This window comes from Thamnophis sirtalis, unplaced genomic scaffold, assembly GCF_051295495.1.
Source record: "Thamnophis sirtalis isolate CommonGarterSnake01/CBP01778 unplaced genomic scaffold, rThaSir2_p1.2 scaffold_4, whole genome shotgun sequence".
NCBI classification, from domain to species: Eukaryota; Metazoa; Chordata; class Lepidosauria; order Squamata; family Natricidae; genus Thamnophis; species Thamnophis sirtalis.
Window position 1 is genome coordinate 109,322,746 of NW_028261384.1, and position 18,263 is coordinate 109,341,008.

General features: G+C 35.0%; 1 protein-coding gene across 1 annotated transcript; it reads left to right on the forward strand.

The window, feature by feature from the left end:
- LOC148046101 (vomeronasal type-2 receptor 26-like) lies at positions 1-16,783 on the forward strand. Its single transcript, XM_087714514.1, has 8 exons — positions 1-282; positions 1,560-2,366; positions 2,719-2,931; positions 3,630-3,756; positions 10,253-10,459; positions 11,898-11,999; positions 14,979-14,997; positions 16,597-16,783. Exons 1-8 carry the CDS (start codon positions 1-3, stop codon positions 16,781-16,783), a joined length of 1,944 nt encoding a protein of 647 aa, XP_087570640.1.
- Positions 16,784-18,263: the final 1,480 nt, after the last annotated feature.

The following is an 18,263-nucleotide window of genomic DNA, read 5'->3' on the forward strand; positions in this document are numbered from 1 at the left end:
ATGAGACATTACCAACATGTCCTTGCCCTGATTTTTGCAATTGATGAAATTAGTAAGAATCTAGAGCTCCTGCCCAACACCACTTTGGGTTTTCATATTTATGACAATCTCTTTGATTCAAAGACAACATATGAGACGGTTCTGGACCTATTGTTCTCAAACAAAAGGAATGTTCCCAATTATAAATGTGATAGAAAAACTATATTAACTGCTATTGGAAGCTTCACTGTTGAAAACAGCATCCAGATGGCCACCTTATTAAGTATCTACAAAATTCTACAGGTGTGTGTATGTTTCTGCAGAATCAATTACATTATATTTATATCTTTTTTATGAACAGAGTTTCTTAGTGCTTAACTATATGATGTTCAAAATTCTCTGGATGGGAATATTTTAAAACATTATTTTTAACCTATAAACAGAGAGAACCTAGACACCATAACTTCTTTTCACGGGATTTGATTTTCTATGAGAAAGTTATCTTTAAATATTGAAATGAAAATACTTTTTGATCGCTGAAGGATTATTTAAACATATCATCAGTAAAATGTACTCTTGATGGGGAGTTTTATGCTGAAGGATTAAAAGGTGTGGAGTCTTGGTGGAAGAAATGTAATGCGGAATGTCCTGTGTGTCCAGATTTGGTTATTGCTTACTATGGAAGAGATTTAGCTCCAGAGCTTTTTTGCATTTTCTCTGAATTTTAATGCTTAGTATAATTGAATATGCACTCTAAAAAGTTATTTAAGAGCAAGCTGCATTGCACTATGACATTTATTTCTGGGTAAATATGAGCATATGGTTCTTATTTGAAGATATTTTATTTTTTTATTGTCTGATATAGTTGACTTAATGTTGATATACCTTCAGTTTTCAATTGGTTCAGAATTTCAATTTTGTATTTACCACTATTTTTTCTTTTAAAACAACTATCAGCTATCTGAGTGGTCTACAATTTCCATATAATTACCAATGTTCCAGTAACAATAATCCATTTTGAGATTCGTGTAAATCAGTTAACAGGATAGTACAGCTTAAAAATTGGAACTATTAATGTACACTCCCCTCTCAAATCCTACAAAAAAAAGTGAATTTAATCATTCTTCTTTTAAATTACATCAGAATAGGAATAACAATAGGAACAATTTGTCTATACCAGTTTCTCAATAATTTGTTTTCAATATATACTGAAATAATTTGGGGGGAAAAGTTTAATTTTGGTAGAATGCTATCTATAGTAAGAGAGAGACATTCCAATGAATAGTTTGCTGCTGTACTTTATTTAGACAACCATAAATATACAAAGCATTCATAAACCTTATTTGGAGGTCTAAGTGCTCTTTTATGTAGATCTGTTGAACAATGTAGTTTACTAATTGTTATATTTTATTTTATACGATTGCACATGCCTTGAGCTTTTTCTGGTGGAGATATATTTAAGGAATAATTATCTTGAAGATTGGCTTTTAAATACAATTCATTTTGGTACTTCTGCACCATGTATTCAGAAGTGCATTATTTCAGAAATTTTATTTTCTCTATTTTTTTTCCTTCACTAGCTCACTTATGGTGAATATCAACATGAGTCAAGTAGTAAATCTGATTTCCCATCTTTATATTGGATGGTGCCCAGAGAATCTATTCTATATAAAGGGATAATCCTGTTACTCCTGCATTTCCAGTGGAAATGGATTGGCCTCCTTGTTTCTGATGATGATAATGGAAAAAATGTGCAAAAACTGATACACATGCTGGACCAGAATGGCATATGCATTGCCTTCCTGAAAAGAGAAAAAGTAAACAGTCATCTTGCCACCAGTTACATAGATGAAAAAATTATAAAATTAATAATAACATTTTACTCAACAGATGCCAAAGTAGTTATTCTCAGTCTGAGCACTCAAGTAATTAATATCCTAGCAATCTATATAGAAGACATTGAATTAATGGTCAAAGGACGTTTGGGAAAAATTTGGATCATGCCAGTCCAATGGTATTTTAGTATCACAGAGAAAAATGAATTGCGTGGCAGAAACATTTTTCATGGTTCCTTCTCTTTCACAGTTCAAGCAAATACTGTGCCGGGATTTAAAGAGTTCCTTGACAACATGAATGTAAATGAAGAATCAAACAACTTCTTCTGTAAGTTCTGGGAAGCTGTATTTGGTTCCTGTAAAAAATGTGAAGAAGAGAAACTGGACCTACTCCCTTCATATATATTTGAGATGGCTATGTCTAGTGAAAGCTACACAATCTACAATGCTGTTCATGGTATAGCACATGCTTTACATGCCATATATGTCTCTAAGCAAAAAATCTTCTGTAGAAAATTCCAATGCAGGCATCTCAATGTTCAACCATGGCAGGTAAATAACAGATTGTAAATATCGGTGTGTATTCAACATTTTTATTTGTGTGATGTAAAGGAAATTACTTCATTTCATTATTAAAATTTCAGAGAAGATGGTGCATATACACATAGAAAGTTTACTGTTCAATTACTAATTCAATTATTCAATCACACATTCCTGGGATAAGATCATTTAAGCCTATAATAAAAAAAAAATGAGGAATACACTGATAAAAATAGAAGTTGTCAGCAATGAATTTAAACAGATGCTTACCACAACATAATAAATGGAAGGGATATTAAAGAAAGTATTAAGCCTTGTGCTAGGATAATGCATTTCATTCATGTATTTTTTTCTACTATTTTAGCTCCAAAGTTTCCTGAGAAACATCCAATTTAACAATAGTGCTGGTCATGAAATCTCATTTGACCATGGGGAATTCTTCGCTGGCTTGGACCTCATCAACTGGATCACTTTTCCTAATCAGACATATTCTAAAGTAACAGTGGGAAAGTTTTCATCAACACAAAAATTCACTATTTCTGAAAATGCAATTCAGTGGAATACCAGATTGAAGAAGGTAAAAAAAAGCAACACATTGTAAATATCAGTGATGAATGGATGCTTTTGTGTTGTTGTTCAGTCTTTGTTTCTCTCTGATCACTTTCCAGTGGGGGAAATTCCACATGTATTCAGGTATAGCATTGCAGAACAAATAAGGAACTGTGCTGTACAATGCAAGTAGCAGATTTGATTTTGAGATACATATACAATAAGATATAGGATGAAATTCATATTATTGGATTATTACTCGGAGTGGCAAAATTCATCATTATCTCAAGTGTCTTGACTAAAGATGCTGTCTTGAGTGCTTTCTCATGTCATTCTATACAGCCTTGTGGCACTAAAAGGAACCCAACTTATTCAATAGCAGAGTTGGAAGGGACCTTGGAGGTCTTCTAGTCCAACCCCTGCCTAGGCAGAAACCCTATACCGTTTCAGACAAATGGCTACCCAACATCAACTTAAAGACTTCCATTGTTGGGGCATTCACAACTTCTGGAGGCAAGTTGTTCCACTGATTAATTGTTCTAACTGTCAGGAAATTTCTCCTCAGTTCTAAGTTCCATCCATTGCTTCTTGTTCTATCCTCAGGTGCCTTGCAAAATAGTTTGACTCCCTCTTCTTTGTGGAAAACCCTGAACTTGAATAGGTTCATAAATACATAGGATTAAAATGGGATAATGATAATGCGTTCTACATCTTATATAAATCTAGGTACCTCCCCATTCATTATGTGTAGAAAGTTGTCATGTTGGACAATGCAAGATATTTCAAGAAGGAAAATCAATATGTTGCTATGATTGCATTCCATGTTCAAAAGATATGATTTCTAACCAAACAGGTAAGTGACAGCTTACATATGCTTGTTGATTTAGTTTGAACATCTGTAGGGAACACCTGAGCAAGAAATTCAATTGTTTGGTAATAATTATGTGCTTATGCACATATATTGCTTCTAGGGTAGTAATGCAATGTGTAGAAAGCAAGATATTCTGATCAGAAAAAGATACGAGAAGGAAAATATTAATCTCTTAGTTTTTCCATCAAATCTAAGCACACCTACTGAGGCAGTTGTAGTAATATAAAAAAATCATTGAGGAAAAAAATGTAAGTTTCCTTTGACAAATCCAGAACAGTGCCTTGCAAAAATCCTCTCTCTTAGCTCTTCAGGCAGTTTCTTTCACTTCATGGATTTTGCTGTGCTACAGGATGCATTGTTAGCCATGATGCTAACATGGGGCTCTACATGGGGTTGCCCTTGAAGAGCATCCGGAGACTGCAGTTAGTCCAGAATGCAGCCGCGCGAGTGATAGTGGGCGCACTGCGGTTCGCCCACATTACACCCATCCTCCGCGAGCTGCACTGGCTACCTGTCGGTCTCCGGGTGCGCTTCAGGGTACTGATGACCACCTTTAAAGCACTCCATGGTAGTGGATCTGGATACTTGAGAGACCGCCTTCTGCCGATTACCTCCCTCCGACCGATTAGATCACACAGGCTGGGCCTCCTCCGGATTCCATCCGCCAGTCAATGTCGACTGGCGACCACACGGAGGAGGGCCTTTTCTGTTGCAGCTCCGACCCTGTGGAACGATCTCCCCGTTGAGATTCGTACCCTCACCACCACCCAGACCTTCCGCACAGCCCTCAAGACCTGGCTCTCCCAGCAGGCCTGGGGATAGGTTCTAATTTACCCGCCCGAGTGTTGACTGTTGAATGCATGTTGTGGTTTTACTATTTTATTTTATTTTTAGTCACTTATTGTTTGTCCCTTGTTGCTGCACACCCTTCCCTTATGATTGTAAGCCGCCCTGAGTCCCCTCAGGGAGAAGGGCGGCCTATAAGTCTTAATAAAATGACTCAAATGACTCAAATGCCTTCTATAGAGAGGTGTGTGCCTTTTCAAATCATATCCAATCAATTTAAATTATCACAGGTCAACTCCATTCAATGTGTAGAAACTTGTGATCAACAACCAGGAAAAACAGGATGCACCAGAGCTAGGTTTCAAGTGTTGCAAAGAGTCTAAATACTTAAACCAATGTGGTATTTCAGTTATTTTATAATAAATAACGTTACAGACATTTTTAAATTCAGTTTTTATCTTAATATTATGAATAAAGATTAATGAGGAAAAAATGAATTTCCACAATTGTAGAATCTGACTGCAGCATAATAAAATTGACAAAAGTGAAGAGGTCTGAATACTTTCCTAGTGGACAGTATCTTCTAATCCCTATTTTACTGTAATTATATGTGCAGGGGTAAAGCTGAAATATTGCAGTCAAAGAGATAAATGCCTTTAATATGACAGGATGTTATTTTTCACATTCTTTGAAAACACCTTCACTGTAGCTTACAGGCAGTAATAATAATTGAGATAGAAGGAGTCATCAAGCACCTTGATTTGAGGAACTAGTAATATTAAATATAAAATTGGATCTATTCAGATGAACTAAAATGGTAGATAAAATGTTAGCCACACTTTAGCATTAGGTTCTTCTATAATTCTTATCTTAGATGTTTGCACTGGTGGATTGAGAGATGGGAAAAATATGTGCATGATAGCTGTGATCGTATTTCCTCTTTTCAATTCTGGTCATCCATTTGAAGTTTTTCCTTTGATATCCAATTGATAAAAATAACCTTTACTTTTTTAAAAAGGCATTGACATTTCTGACTCAGGAATATTTTTCTTTCTTCCTTTCAGATGCTACTCATTGTATTCCATGCCCCCAAGATCAATATCCAAACATCAATCAAGATCAGTGCATCCCAAAGATTTTAAATTTCCTTTCTTACCATGAACCTATAGGAGCTGCTTTAGTTTCTTTTGCTATATCCTTTTCCTTTGTCACAGGCTTGGTAATAATAGTTTTCATAAAAAACTGGAACACACCCATTGTGCAAGCTAACAATCGGAATCTCAGTTGGATTCTTCTTATTTCCTTACTTCTATCTTATCTTTGTTCCCTGTTTTTTATTGGCAAACCTACTAAAGTGTCCTGCCTCCTTCAGCTAACAGCTTTTACCATAATATTTTCCATTGCAATTTCTTGTGTGTTGGCAAAAACAATCATTGTTATTCTGGCTTTCATGGCTACTAAACCAGGAAACAGGATTGCAAAATGGCTAGGACAAAAAGTGGCAAATGCCATTGTTGTTTTTTGCTCCTTCATTGAAGTAGCTATTTGTGCTGCTAGGTTGTTTATCTCCCCTCCTTTTCCACATCTTAACTTGGATTCACCAAGTGGGCAGATGGACGTAGAATGCCGTGAAGGCTCCATCAATATGTTCTATTATGTTCTGGGCTACTTGGCCATTTTGGCCATCATCAGCTTTATTGTAGCTTTCCTAGCCCGCAAATTACCAGACACTTTCAATGAAGCCAAGTTTATCACCTTTAGCATGCTGGTCTTTTGCAGTGTTTGGATCTCCTTTATTCCAGTTTATCTAAGCATCACTGGGAAGAAGATTGTGATTGTGGAGGTTTTTGCTATCTTGTCTTCCAATACTAGTCTCTTGACCTGCATCTTCTTTCCAAAGTGTTATATCATCATTTTTAGGCCTGATCTCAATACCAAAAAAGTCCACTGAAAAAAGGACCTATTAAATCAGAATGGAAATTTGAGGTCCTTTCCTTCTTTTTTAAAATATTCTTATATTTATCATAGTTTTGTAAATTATTTTAACTAGCAGCTTATAATCATTTCAGCAGTTAGATAGGCATAATGTCAGGCCTGCAGTTATATTCCTTTTAGGAACTTTGGCCTGCCACACTCTCTCTTATTTCATTATGCTGTTTTATTAGTGTAGCAGTTGGGAGGGGGGAATAGAAAGGAGTTGAAATGTGGAATGTGTTATTGTCATTCTTTTCTAGAAGCATAAGGTCATCTTTTGTCTCTGCACCTCTACACCTGACCGGAACCAGCTGGGTGGAAATGCCAGCATGGAAGGAGAATATTGCTCCATGTGTTTAATTTGTGGGTGTGGGGACAAGATCATGAACTATCAACTGGGTGGAATCCCAGGAAGCTATTCAGAATTGGGATTTCACAGCAAAATGCCAATATGTCTGTCTTATTAAATTGGAACTTTAAAGATAGCTCTGCCTTGGACTCTGATTTAATTCTGCATGATGTTTGGAATGCTGACACACAATGTCTGAGAAAAAAGCTCATATAATTTCTCCCACTCTTTGAAATAAATCCTAAATTAAAAAGGCCTCTCTGATATAGGCCTTTTTGAAGTTGCTTTGGATCTGACTTGAATAAAATGAACAAATATAAAATATGTCGTAAAATGATCCTAATTGCATAAGAAATGAAAAGAAAGAAAGATAATAGAAATAAGAGACCAGGCAGAAAAAAAAGTTTAAATTTGAAAAGCTGATCAACAAGAAGTTTGTATTCCATAAACTCACTAATATTTTATCTTTTTTTAAAAAAAAAACACTCATTCTATGTCATTTTCACTTTCAGAATGAATGGAACAATTAGTTGCCTTTTTATATTTAAATAATTGGTCCCCTCCGTATAGAAAATAATAAAACACTGCATTATTTTTACATTATCATCTTCCATTTCTTCAAAACTTAGACTAATAAATGGAAAATTTTACAGACAGAAATGTAGCTCCTGCCCAACACCACTTTGGGTTTTCATATTTATGACAATCTCTTTGATTCAAAGACAACATGAGACGGTTCTGGACCTATTGTTCTCAAACAAAAGGAATGTTCCCAATTACAAATGTGATAGAAAAACTATATTAACTGCTATTGGAAGCTTCACTGTTGAAAACAGCATCCAGATGGCCACCTTATTAAGTATCTACAAAATTCTACAGGTGTGTGTATGTTTCTGCAGAATCAATTACATTATATTTATATTTCTTTTATGAACAGTTTCTTAGTGCTTAACTATATGATGTTCAAAATTCTCTGGATGGGTAAACTTGGGTATAAAGTCTTATTTATTGATAAGTCCTACAAACATTTTACTAGAATGTTTCTAGTCGCTAGAAAACATTTCCATTCATTTTTTTTCCAGCTTGTGAGTCTTCAGCTACCCAAAAAAGCACTAGAATTTTTGCAAGCTACAGGTTAAAAATGCCAGGTGGGTGCCAAATGAAGAATCACAAGAATAGAACAATCAGATTCCAGCAGGCAAAACAATGAACATCTCCCTCCATTGAAGAAAATTCAGAATTTCTTCCTATGCGTTATAAACCATCATATATTGATCATGAGGTCATTTTTCTGATTTTCAATCTCAATGTTTTTGCAGTGTAAAGATGAAACATTACCAACATGTCCTTGCCCTGATTTTTGCAATTGATGAAATTAATAAGAATCTAGAGCTCCTGCCCAACACCACTTTGGGTTTTCATATTTATGACAATTTCTTTGATTCAAAGACAACATATGAGACGGTTCTGGACTTATTGTTCTCAAACGAAAAGAATGTTCCCAATTACAAATGTGATAGAAAAACTATATTAACTGCTATTGGAAGCTTCACTGTTGAAAACAGCATCCAGATGGCCACCATATTAAGTATCAACAAAATTCCACAGGTGTGTGTATGTTTCTGCAGAATCAATTATATTATATTTATATCTTTTTTATGAACAGAGTTTCTTAGTGCTTAACTATATGCTGTTCAAACTCTCTTGATGGGGAGGGACTTTTAATTTTAAAAACATTATTTTTAACTTATAAACACAGAGAAGCTAGACACCATAACTTCATTTTACTAGATTTGATTTTGTATGGGAAAGTTGGGTTTAAATATTCAAATGAAAATATTTTTTGATGGCTGAGAGATTATTTAACCATTTCATCAGTAAAATACACTCTTGTTGGGGAGTTTTATGCTGAAGGATTAAAAGGTGTGGAGTCTTGGTGGAGGAAATGTAATGCGGAATGTCCTCTGTGTCCAGATTTGGTTATTGCCTACTATGGAAGAGATTTAGCTCCAGCGTTTTTTTGCATTTTCCTGAATTTTAATGCTTAGAATAATTGAATATGCACTCCAAAAAGTTATTTAAGAGCAAGTTTTATTGCACTGAGACGTTTATTTCTGGGTAAAAATGAGCATATGGTTCTTATTTGAAGCTATTTTATTTTTTTATTGTGTGATGTAGTTGACTTAATGTTGATATACCTTCAGTTTTTAATTTGTTTAGAATTTCAATTTTGCATTTACCACTTATTTTTCTTTTAAAACTACTATCAGCTATCTGGGTGGTCTACAATTTCCATATAATTACAAATGTCCCACTAACAATAATCCATTTTGAGATTCATGTAAATCAGTTATCAGGATAGTACAGTTTAACAATTGGACCTACTAATCTACACTGCTCTCTCAAATCCTACAAAAAATGTGAATTTAATCATTCTTCTCTTAAATTACATCAGAATAAGAATAACAATAGGAACAATTTGTCTATACCAGTTACTCAATAATTTGTTTTCAATATATAGTGAAATAATTTGGGGGGGAAAGTGTAATTTTGCTAGAATACTATCTATAGTGAGAGAGAGAGATTCTAATGAACAGTTTGCTGCTGTACTTTATTTAGACAACCATAAATATACAAAGCATTCATAAATCTTATTTGGAGATCTAAGTGCTGTTTTATGTAGATCTGTTGGACAATGTGTTTTACTAATTGTTATATTTTATTTTATATGATTGCACATGCCTTGTGCTTTGTCTGGTGGAGATATATTTAAGAAATAATTATGTTAAAGATTGGCTTTTAAATACAATTCATTTTGGTACTTCTGCACCATGTAATCAGGAGTGCATTATTTCAGGAATTTTATTTTCTCTATTTTTTTCCTTCACTAGCTCACTTATGGTGAATATCAACATGAGTCAAATAGTAAATCTGATTTCCCAGCTTTATATTGGATGGTACCCAGAGAATCTAATATAAAGGGATAATCCAGTTACTCCTGCATTTCCAATGGAAATGGATTGGCCTCCTTGTTTCTGATGATAATAATGGAGAGAATGCGGAAAAACTGATACCCATGCTGGACCAGAATGGCATATGCATTGCCTTCCTGAAAAGAGAAAAAGTAAACACCATTTACTCAAGTGAAAAAAATATAAAATTAATAATAACACTTTACTCAACAGATGCCAAAGTAGTTATTCTCAGTCTGAGCACTCAAGTAATTAATATCCTAGCAATCCATTGAATTAATGATCAAAGGACGTTTGGGAAAAATTTGGATCATGCCAGTCCAATGGTATTTTAGTATCACAGAGAAAAATGAATTGCGTGGCAGAAATATTTTTCATGGTTCCTTCTCTTTCACAGTTCAAGCAAATACTGTGCCGGGATTTAAAGAGTTCCTTGACAACATGAACGTAAATGAAGAATCCAACAACTTCTTCTGTAAGTTCTGGGAAGCTGTATTTGGTTCCTGTAAAAAATGCGAAGAAGAGAAACTGGACCTACTCCCTTCATATATATTTGAGATGGCTATGTCTAGTGAAAGCTACACAATCTACAATGCTGTTCATGGTATAGCACATGCCTTACATGCCATATATCTCTCTAAGCAAAAAACCTTCTGTAGAAAATTCCAATGCAGGCATCTCAATGTTCAACCATGGCAGGTAAATAACAGATTGTAAATATCTGTGTGTATTCAACATTTTTATTTGTGTGATGTAAAGGAAATTACTTCATTTCATTATTAAAATTTCAGAGAGGATGGCACATATACACATAGAAACGCTTACTGTTCAATTACTAATTCAATTATTCAATCACACATTCCTGGGATAAGATCATGTAAGCCTACAATAAAAGAAACATGAGGAATACACCGATAAAAATATTCTTAAATATTCCTTTTTTAGAAGTTATCAGCAATGAATTTAAACAGATGCTAACTTACTACAGCATAATAAATGGAAGGGAAATTAAAGAAAGTATTAAGCCTTGTGCTAGGATAAGGCATTTTATTCATATATTTTTTTCTACTATTTTAGCTCCAAAGTTTCCTGAGAAATATCCAATTTAACAATAGTGCTGGTCATGAAATCTCATTTGATCAGGGGGAATTCCTTGCTGGCTTGGACCTCATCAACTGGATCACTTTTTCTAATAATACATACTCTAAAGTCACCGTGGGAAAGTTTTCATCAACACAAAAATTCACTATCTCTGAAAATGCAATTCAGTGGAATACCAGATTGAAGAAGGTAAAAAAAAAAGCATCACATTGTAAATATCAGTAATGAATGGATGCTTTTGTGTTGTTGTTCAGTCTTTGTTTCTCTCTGATAACTTTCCAGTGGGGGAAATTCCACATGTATTCAGGTATAGCATGGTAGAACAAATAAAGAACTGTGCTGTACAATGCAAGTACAGATTTGATTTTGAGATACATATACAATAAGATATGGGATGAATTTCATATTATTGGATTATTACTAGGAGTGGCAATATTCATCATTATCTCAAGTGTCTTGACTAAAGGTGCTGTCTTAGTGCTTTCTATACAGCCATGATATTCTATACAGTCTTGTGGCCCTAAATGGAAGCCACCTTATACAATAGCAGAGTTGAAAGGGACCTTGGAGGTCTTCTAGTCCAACCCTTTCCTAGGCAGGAAACCCTACACCATTTCAGACAAATGGCTATACAACATCTTCTTAAAGACTTCCAGTGTTGGGACATTCACAACTTCTGGAGGCAAGTTGTTCCACTGATTAATTGTTCTAACTGTCAGGAAATTTCTCCTCAGTTCTAAGTTGCTTCTCTCCATGATTAGTTTCCGCCCATTGCTTCTTGTTCTATCCTCAGGTGCCTTGCAAAATAGTTTGACTCCTTCTTCTTTGTGGAAACCCCTGAACTTGAATAAGTTCATAAATACATAGGATTAAAATGGGATAATGATAATGCTTACTACATCTTATATAAAACTAAGTACCTCCCCATTCATTATGTGTAGAAAGTTGTCATGTTGGACAATGCAAGATACTTCAAGAAGGAAAACCAATATGTTGCTATGATTGCTTTCCATGTTCAAAAGATATGATTTCTAACCAAACAGGTAAGTGACAGCTTACATATGCTTGTTAATTAAATTTGAACATCTATAGGGAACATCTGAGCAAGAAATTCAATTGTCTGGTAATATAGTCTGTACTTATGCACATATATAGCTTTTAGGTTAGTAATGCAATTTGTAGAAAGCAAGATATGCTGATCAGAAAAAAAAGAAGGAAAATATTAATCTCCTAGCGTTTTTCCATCAAATCTAAGCACCCATACAAAGGCAGTTGTAGTAATATAAAAAAACCATTGAGAAAAAAATGTAAGTATCCTTTGACAAATCCAGAAATGTGCCTTGCAAAAATCCTGTCTCTGAGCTCTTCAGGCAGTTTCTTTCACTTCATGGATTTTGCTGTGCTACAGGATGCATTGTTAGCCGTGATGCCTTCTATAGAAAGGTGTGTGTCTTTCCAAATCATATCCAATCAATTTAAATTATCACAGGTCAACTCCATTCAATATGTAGAAACCTGTGATGAACAACCAGGAAAAACAGGATGCACCACAGCTAAGTTTCAAGTGTTTTTGCAAAGAGTCTAAATACTTATGGCAATGTGATATTTCAGGTTTTTTTTTCAATAAATAAAGTTACAGACATTTTTAAATTCAATTTTCCCCTTATCATTATGAATAAAGATTAATGAAGAAAAATGAATTTCAAAAACTGTACAATCTGACTGCAGCATAATAAAATTGACAAAAGTGAAGGGGTCTGAATACTTTCTGAGTGAACAGTATCTTCTAATCCCTATCTTACTATAATTATATGTGCAGGTGTAAAACTGCAATATTACAATCAATGAGATAAATGCCTTTAATATGACAGCATGTTATTGTTCACATTCTTTGAAAACAGATTCACTGTAGCTTACAGGCAGTAATAATTGAGATAGAAGGCATCATCAAGCACCTTGATTTCAGGAACTAGTAATATTAAATATAAAATTGGATCTATTCAGATGAACTAAAAAGATAGATAAAATGTTAGCCATACTTTAGCATTAGGTTCTTCTATATTTCTTTTCTTAGATCTTTGCACCGGTGGATGGAGAGATGGGAAAAATATGTGCATGATGGCTGTGATCGTATTTCCTCTTTTCAATTCTGGTCATCCATTTGAAGTTTTTCCTGTGATAGCCAATTGATAAAAATAATCTTTACTTCTTTAAAAAGGCATTGACATTTCTGACTCAGGAACATATTTCTTTCTTCCTTTCAGATGCTACTCATTGTATTCCATGCCCCCAAGATCAATATCCAAACATCAATCAAGATCAGTGCATCCCAAAGATTTTAAATTTCCTTTCTTACCATGAACCTATAGGAGCTGCTTTAGTTTCTTTTGCTATATCCTTTGCCTTTGTCACAGGCTTGGTAATAATAGTTTTCATAAAAAACTGGAACACACCCATTGTGCGAGCTAACAATCGGAATCTCAGTTGGATTCTTCTTATTTCCTTACTTCTATCTTATCTTTGTTCCCTGTTTTTTATTGGCAAACCTACTAAAGTGTCCTGCCTCCTTCAGCTAACAGCTTTTACCATAATATTTTCCATTGCAATTTCTTGTGTGTTGGCAAAAACAATCATTGTTATTCTGGCTTTCATGGCTACTAAACCAGGAAACAGGATTGCAAAATGGCTAGGACAAAAAGTGGCAAATGCCATTGTTGTTTTTTGCTCCTTCATTGAAGTAGCTATTTGTGCTGCTAGGTTGTTTATCTCCCCTCCTTTTCCACATCTTAACTTGGATTCACCAAGTGGGCAAATGGACGTAGAATGCCATGAAGGCTCCATCACTATGTTCTATTATGTTCTGGGCTACTTGGCCTTTTTGGCCATCATCAGCTTTATTGTAGCTTTCCTAGCCCGCAAACTACCAGACACTTTCAATGAAGCCAAGTTTATCACTTTTAGCATGCTGGTCTTTTGCAGTGTTTGGATCTCCTTTATTCCAGTTTATCTGAGCATCACTGGGAAGAAGATTGTGATTGTGGAGGTTTTTGCTATCTTGTCTTCCAATACTAGTCTCTTGACCTGCATCTTCTTTCCAAAGTGTTATATCATCATTTTTAGGCCTGATCTCAATACCAAAAAGGTTCACTGAAAAAAGGACCTATTAAATCAGAATGGAAATTTGAGGTTTCTTTCTTTCTTTTTATTATATCCATATATTTATTATAGTTTCTGTTAATTATTGTTAATTAGCAGTTTATAATCATTTCAGCAATTAGATAGGCACAATGTGTGAGAAAAATTCTTACACAATTTGTCCAACTCTTATAAATCCTGAATTAAAAAGTCCTATCTGATATAGGAGTGCATTACCATGAAATTGTATAACTTGAATAAACTTGAATAAAATGGACAAATATAAAATATGAGATAAAAATCCTAATTATAAAAGAAACAAAAAGAAGCTAGAAATAATAGAAATAAAAGCCCCTGCAGAAAAGCTGATTAACAAGTAATATAAAATTTATGTTTTCCACAAGCTCACGTAATATTTTTCTTTTATTTTTTAATTCACTCATTCTGTGTCATTTTCAATTTCAGACTGCATTAAACAACTCAAATTTATATTTAAATAATTTGTCCCATATATATAAAGTATTATAACATTGCATTATTTTTACATCATCATCTTCCATTTGTTCAAAATTTAGATTGACAAATGGGATATTTTAGAGGTAGAAATGGAGCTTCACAAAACTTGTTAATGCTCCTTGGCTTTGTTGATCTACAGTAATTCAGGAATTACAACTTTTATTCTTTCCACTGTTTTGAGATATATATGAGAGAGAGGGCAGTAATGTATTACTTCTTGAAGTACGGAATACATCAAATATCACTCCAAAGTTCGTTATGGATTTGTTTAAAAATCAGAAAACTATTTCACTGACAAATTTCATATATAGCAATACATTTTCTATGATGTGGGAACCATTGAATTTTTCTTGTTGTTGTTCATATTATAGGACCACCATTTGGTGATCTGTAAGTCTTTGCAGTATACCTACTTGAATGGAATATATATATATATATATATATATATATATGTGTGTGTGTGTGTGTGTGTGTGTGTGTGTGTGTGTGTGTGTGTGTGTGTGTGTGTGTGTGTGTATAAATATAAATATAAATATAAATATAAATATAAATATAAATATAAATATAAATATAAATATAAATATAAATATAAATATAAATATAAATATAAATATAAATAATATAAATATAAATATAAATAATATAAATATAAATATAAATATAAATATAAATATAAATATAAATATAAATATAAATATAAATATAAATATAAATATAAATATAAATATAAATATAAATATAAATATAAATATAAATATAAATATAAATATAAATATAAATATAAATATAAATATAAATATAAATATAAATATAAATATAAATATAAATATAAATATAAATATAAATATAAATATAAATATAAATATAAATATAAATATAAATAATATAAATATAAATATAAAGTCACAACCCCTGGTAAACCCCAATTATGGGAGGAAGCTAACTGCTTCCATTCTCTGTCAATATATATAAAATGCCAAAAATGGCCATCATCCCTGCTGCCGTTTTCTTCAGATCAATGAGGAAATTGTGGTTCCTCATGATCAGTGATCTTTCTCCTTCATTCATCATACCTCCAGGGCAATTTTGACCCCATAGGGCCATGATGGTGAACCTATGGCATGCCTGCCACAGGTCGCAGTCTTGTCTGCGACCAGGCCAGCCATCATACCAGTTCAGCTTCAACGTGCATGTGCGCATACCTTTCACTGAACAGCTGGGTTTTGGATCTCTGCCACACATGTGCAGGTGGTGGGGTGCATGAGGGAGCCATGTGCACATGTGCTGGGGCAGAGTACATGTGGGGGATATGTGTGGGGGTGGGGCACATGCAGGGGGCATACACACATGTGGAAGGTTGGAGCACATGTGGGGTGTTGCATACATATGCAGGGGGGCAGGGCACATGTGGGGGTCATGGGCATATGTGCAGGGGATTGGGGTATGGTGGTGTCATGGGCAGTCTGGGATTTCATGGAAACTATGACTTCTATGGGCCTGTCTCAGATGATCCGCAGCCTGACTAGGAATAGTGGTCTCACACTGGATTTGTGTTTTTGTCAGAGCAATGCCTATTTTACCTGAAATTGTGGACCTGTCATGTTCTTAATCATTGTTTGGAATAGGAAAGTGACTGGGGCTCTGGAAAGGATTACACCCATGTGACTCTCATGGACCTCTTTGTTTTCCATGGTATATGGAGGAATTGAGAGGGGTGAAACAGATAAAGAGATTTTTAGAGCTCCACTTGTGGAAAATAATAATCAACTTGATCAAACACAGATAAGAGCGTCTATTAAGGCCTACCATGTGGCAATTTTGGCAATGAAGCATAAATACTTCTCCATACTAATTGCATCTGCAGATAATCAACCAACCCTCTTTAAGGTGTGCCATCTCCTCCTGAGGAAGGAGGATATAGATACATGAAGGAGCACATGAGGAATTTTCTGATATTCTGAAACACAAAATTTCTTGGCTTTGTTCCAGGTTAGATGTGGGCATGGAGGCACCTTGGGTAGATCCTTGCCCTGTTATCTGGGAACAGTTTCATCCTGTTGTTCTGAAGGAATTGAATTTTAGGGATTATGAATGCAAACACCTTTGTTTTAGATTCATGACTTTCCCGGCTTGTGCAAGCTTCCTTTGGGGAGAAGTTGTTGGGTTCCAGTGGTGATTCCTTGCAGTAGGGGGTAATGCCTTAGTACTTTAAGAAAGCTGTGATATGCTATCTTCTTAAGAAGCCATCACTGTATTCCATCCTGTTGGATAATTTTGACCTTTCTTTAATCTTTCCTTTTTGAGGAAGGTGGTTAGACTTCTGAATGAAATGATTATCTAAACCACTAATGGCTAAACTTTTTTGGATCATGTGCCAAAAGTTGGGGGACTGCAGAGTAATCATACACAGGTGTGCCCACACCTATAATGCTATGTGCTTGACCCTCCCCCCCCCCCATTGCGTAGTCTTCTGGAGGCTTCTCTGAAGGCTCTGGAGCATTAAAAAATGACCCAATGAGCAAACTGGAAGTTCAGTTATACATACAAGCACACATGCACACACTTACACACCCAAACCCCCACACCCCCACACACAGATACAGTATATCACAGATGTGAGTACACCCCCTCAAACGTAGTAAGTATTTAAGTTATCTATCTATCTATCTATCTATCTATCTATCTATCTATCTATCTATCTATCTATCTATCTATCTATTATGAATTTATGATATTTTAATAATATTTAATATTTTAAATTTTATGAAATTGGTATAACTGTTCTGACCCCCTCATCCATCCAGTAACGAAAGCTGAGACAAACTTAACTAAAATGTCCTTGAATAGCAAGACCAAAATCTTGGTGGCTGAAAGCCAAGCAAACAAACAGATAAAAACCTTGGCAGCAATTCAGACAACCCTTGGCAGCAACTCAGACAAACCTTGGCAGCAAGCCAGCCTGCCAAGTTAGTTATAACAGTTCTCTTTAGTCAATGTATTGCCTTCTGCAAGAGGGCCGTTGTACCAGCAGTCTTTTTTATAGTCTGGAGAGGAGCCTAATGACCACCATCTGAGCGCAATTAGCTCCTGTAATTGTGGAATTGTCCTGACGCCTAGTAGCTCTTCAATGGTGTGCATCCAGGAACAACTCACTGCTGGCTTCTGGATCACTCTCCCTTGTCTCCTCCCCACTGGTCCAAGGCTCAGGCCAACCAATCTCTCTGCACCCTGTTCAGAGTCGGAACCCTGTCCAGGGTCCTCCACATCCTCCTGAGCTGACTCATAGGGCCCCTCGCTGTCGGAGTCTGGTGGCAGCTGCTGGGCCACAACAATAACACACTTGTTTCTTCCCATTATCTCCCATTCAAATAACTTCAAATTCTTCATTCCTATCTCCAATAACATCACTTCATCATTATTGCAAAAGTAGCTTGCAGAACCAATTGAAGTCTTCCAACAGTCCAGAGTCAGGCAATGGTAACTACCATTGCTTTCTTTTTTAAATTCTCAGGGACTGTCAGGAATTCAGCTGAGAAAATGTTGTCGAAGGGGTTAATATTGTCACTGCTAATTTCAACTTTACCATCAAGCACCACTTACCAATGTCAACTGAAGATTGTTACTCATATAGACTATATTGACCCTATTGTCACTCC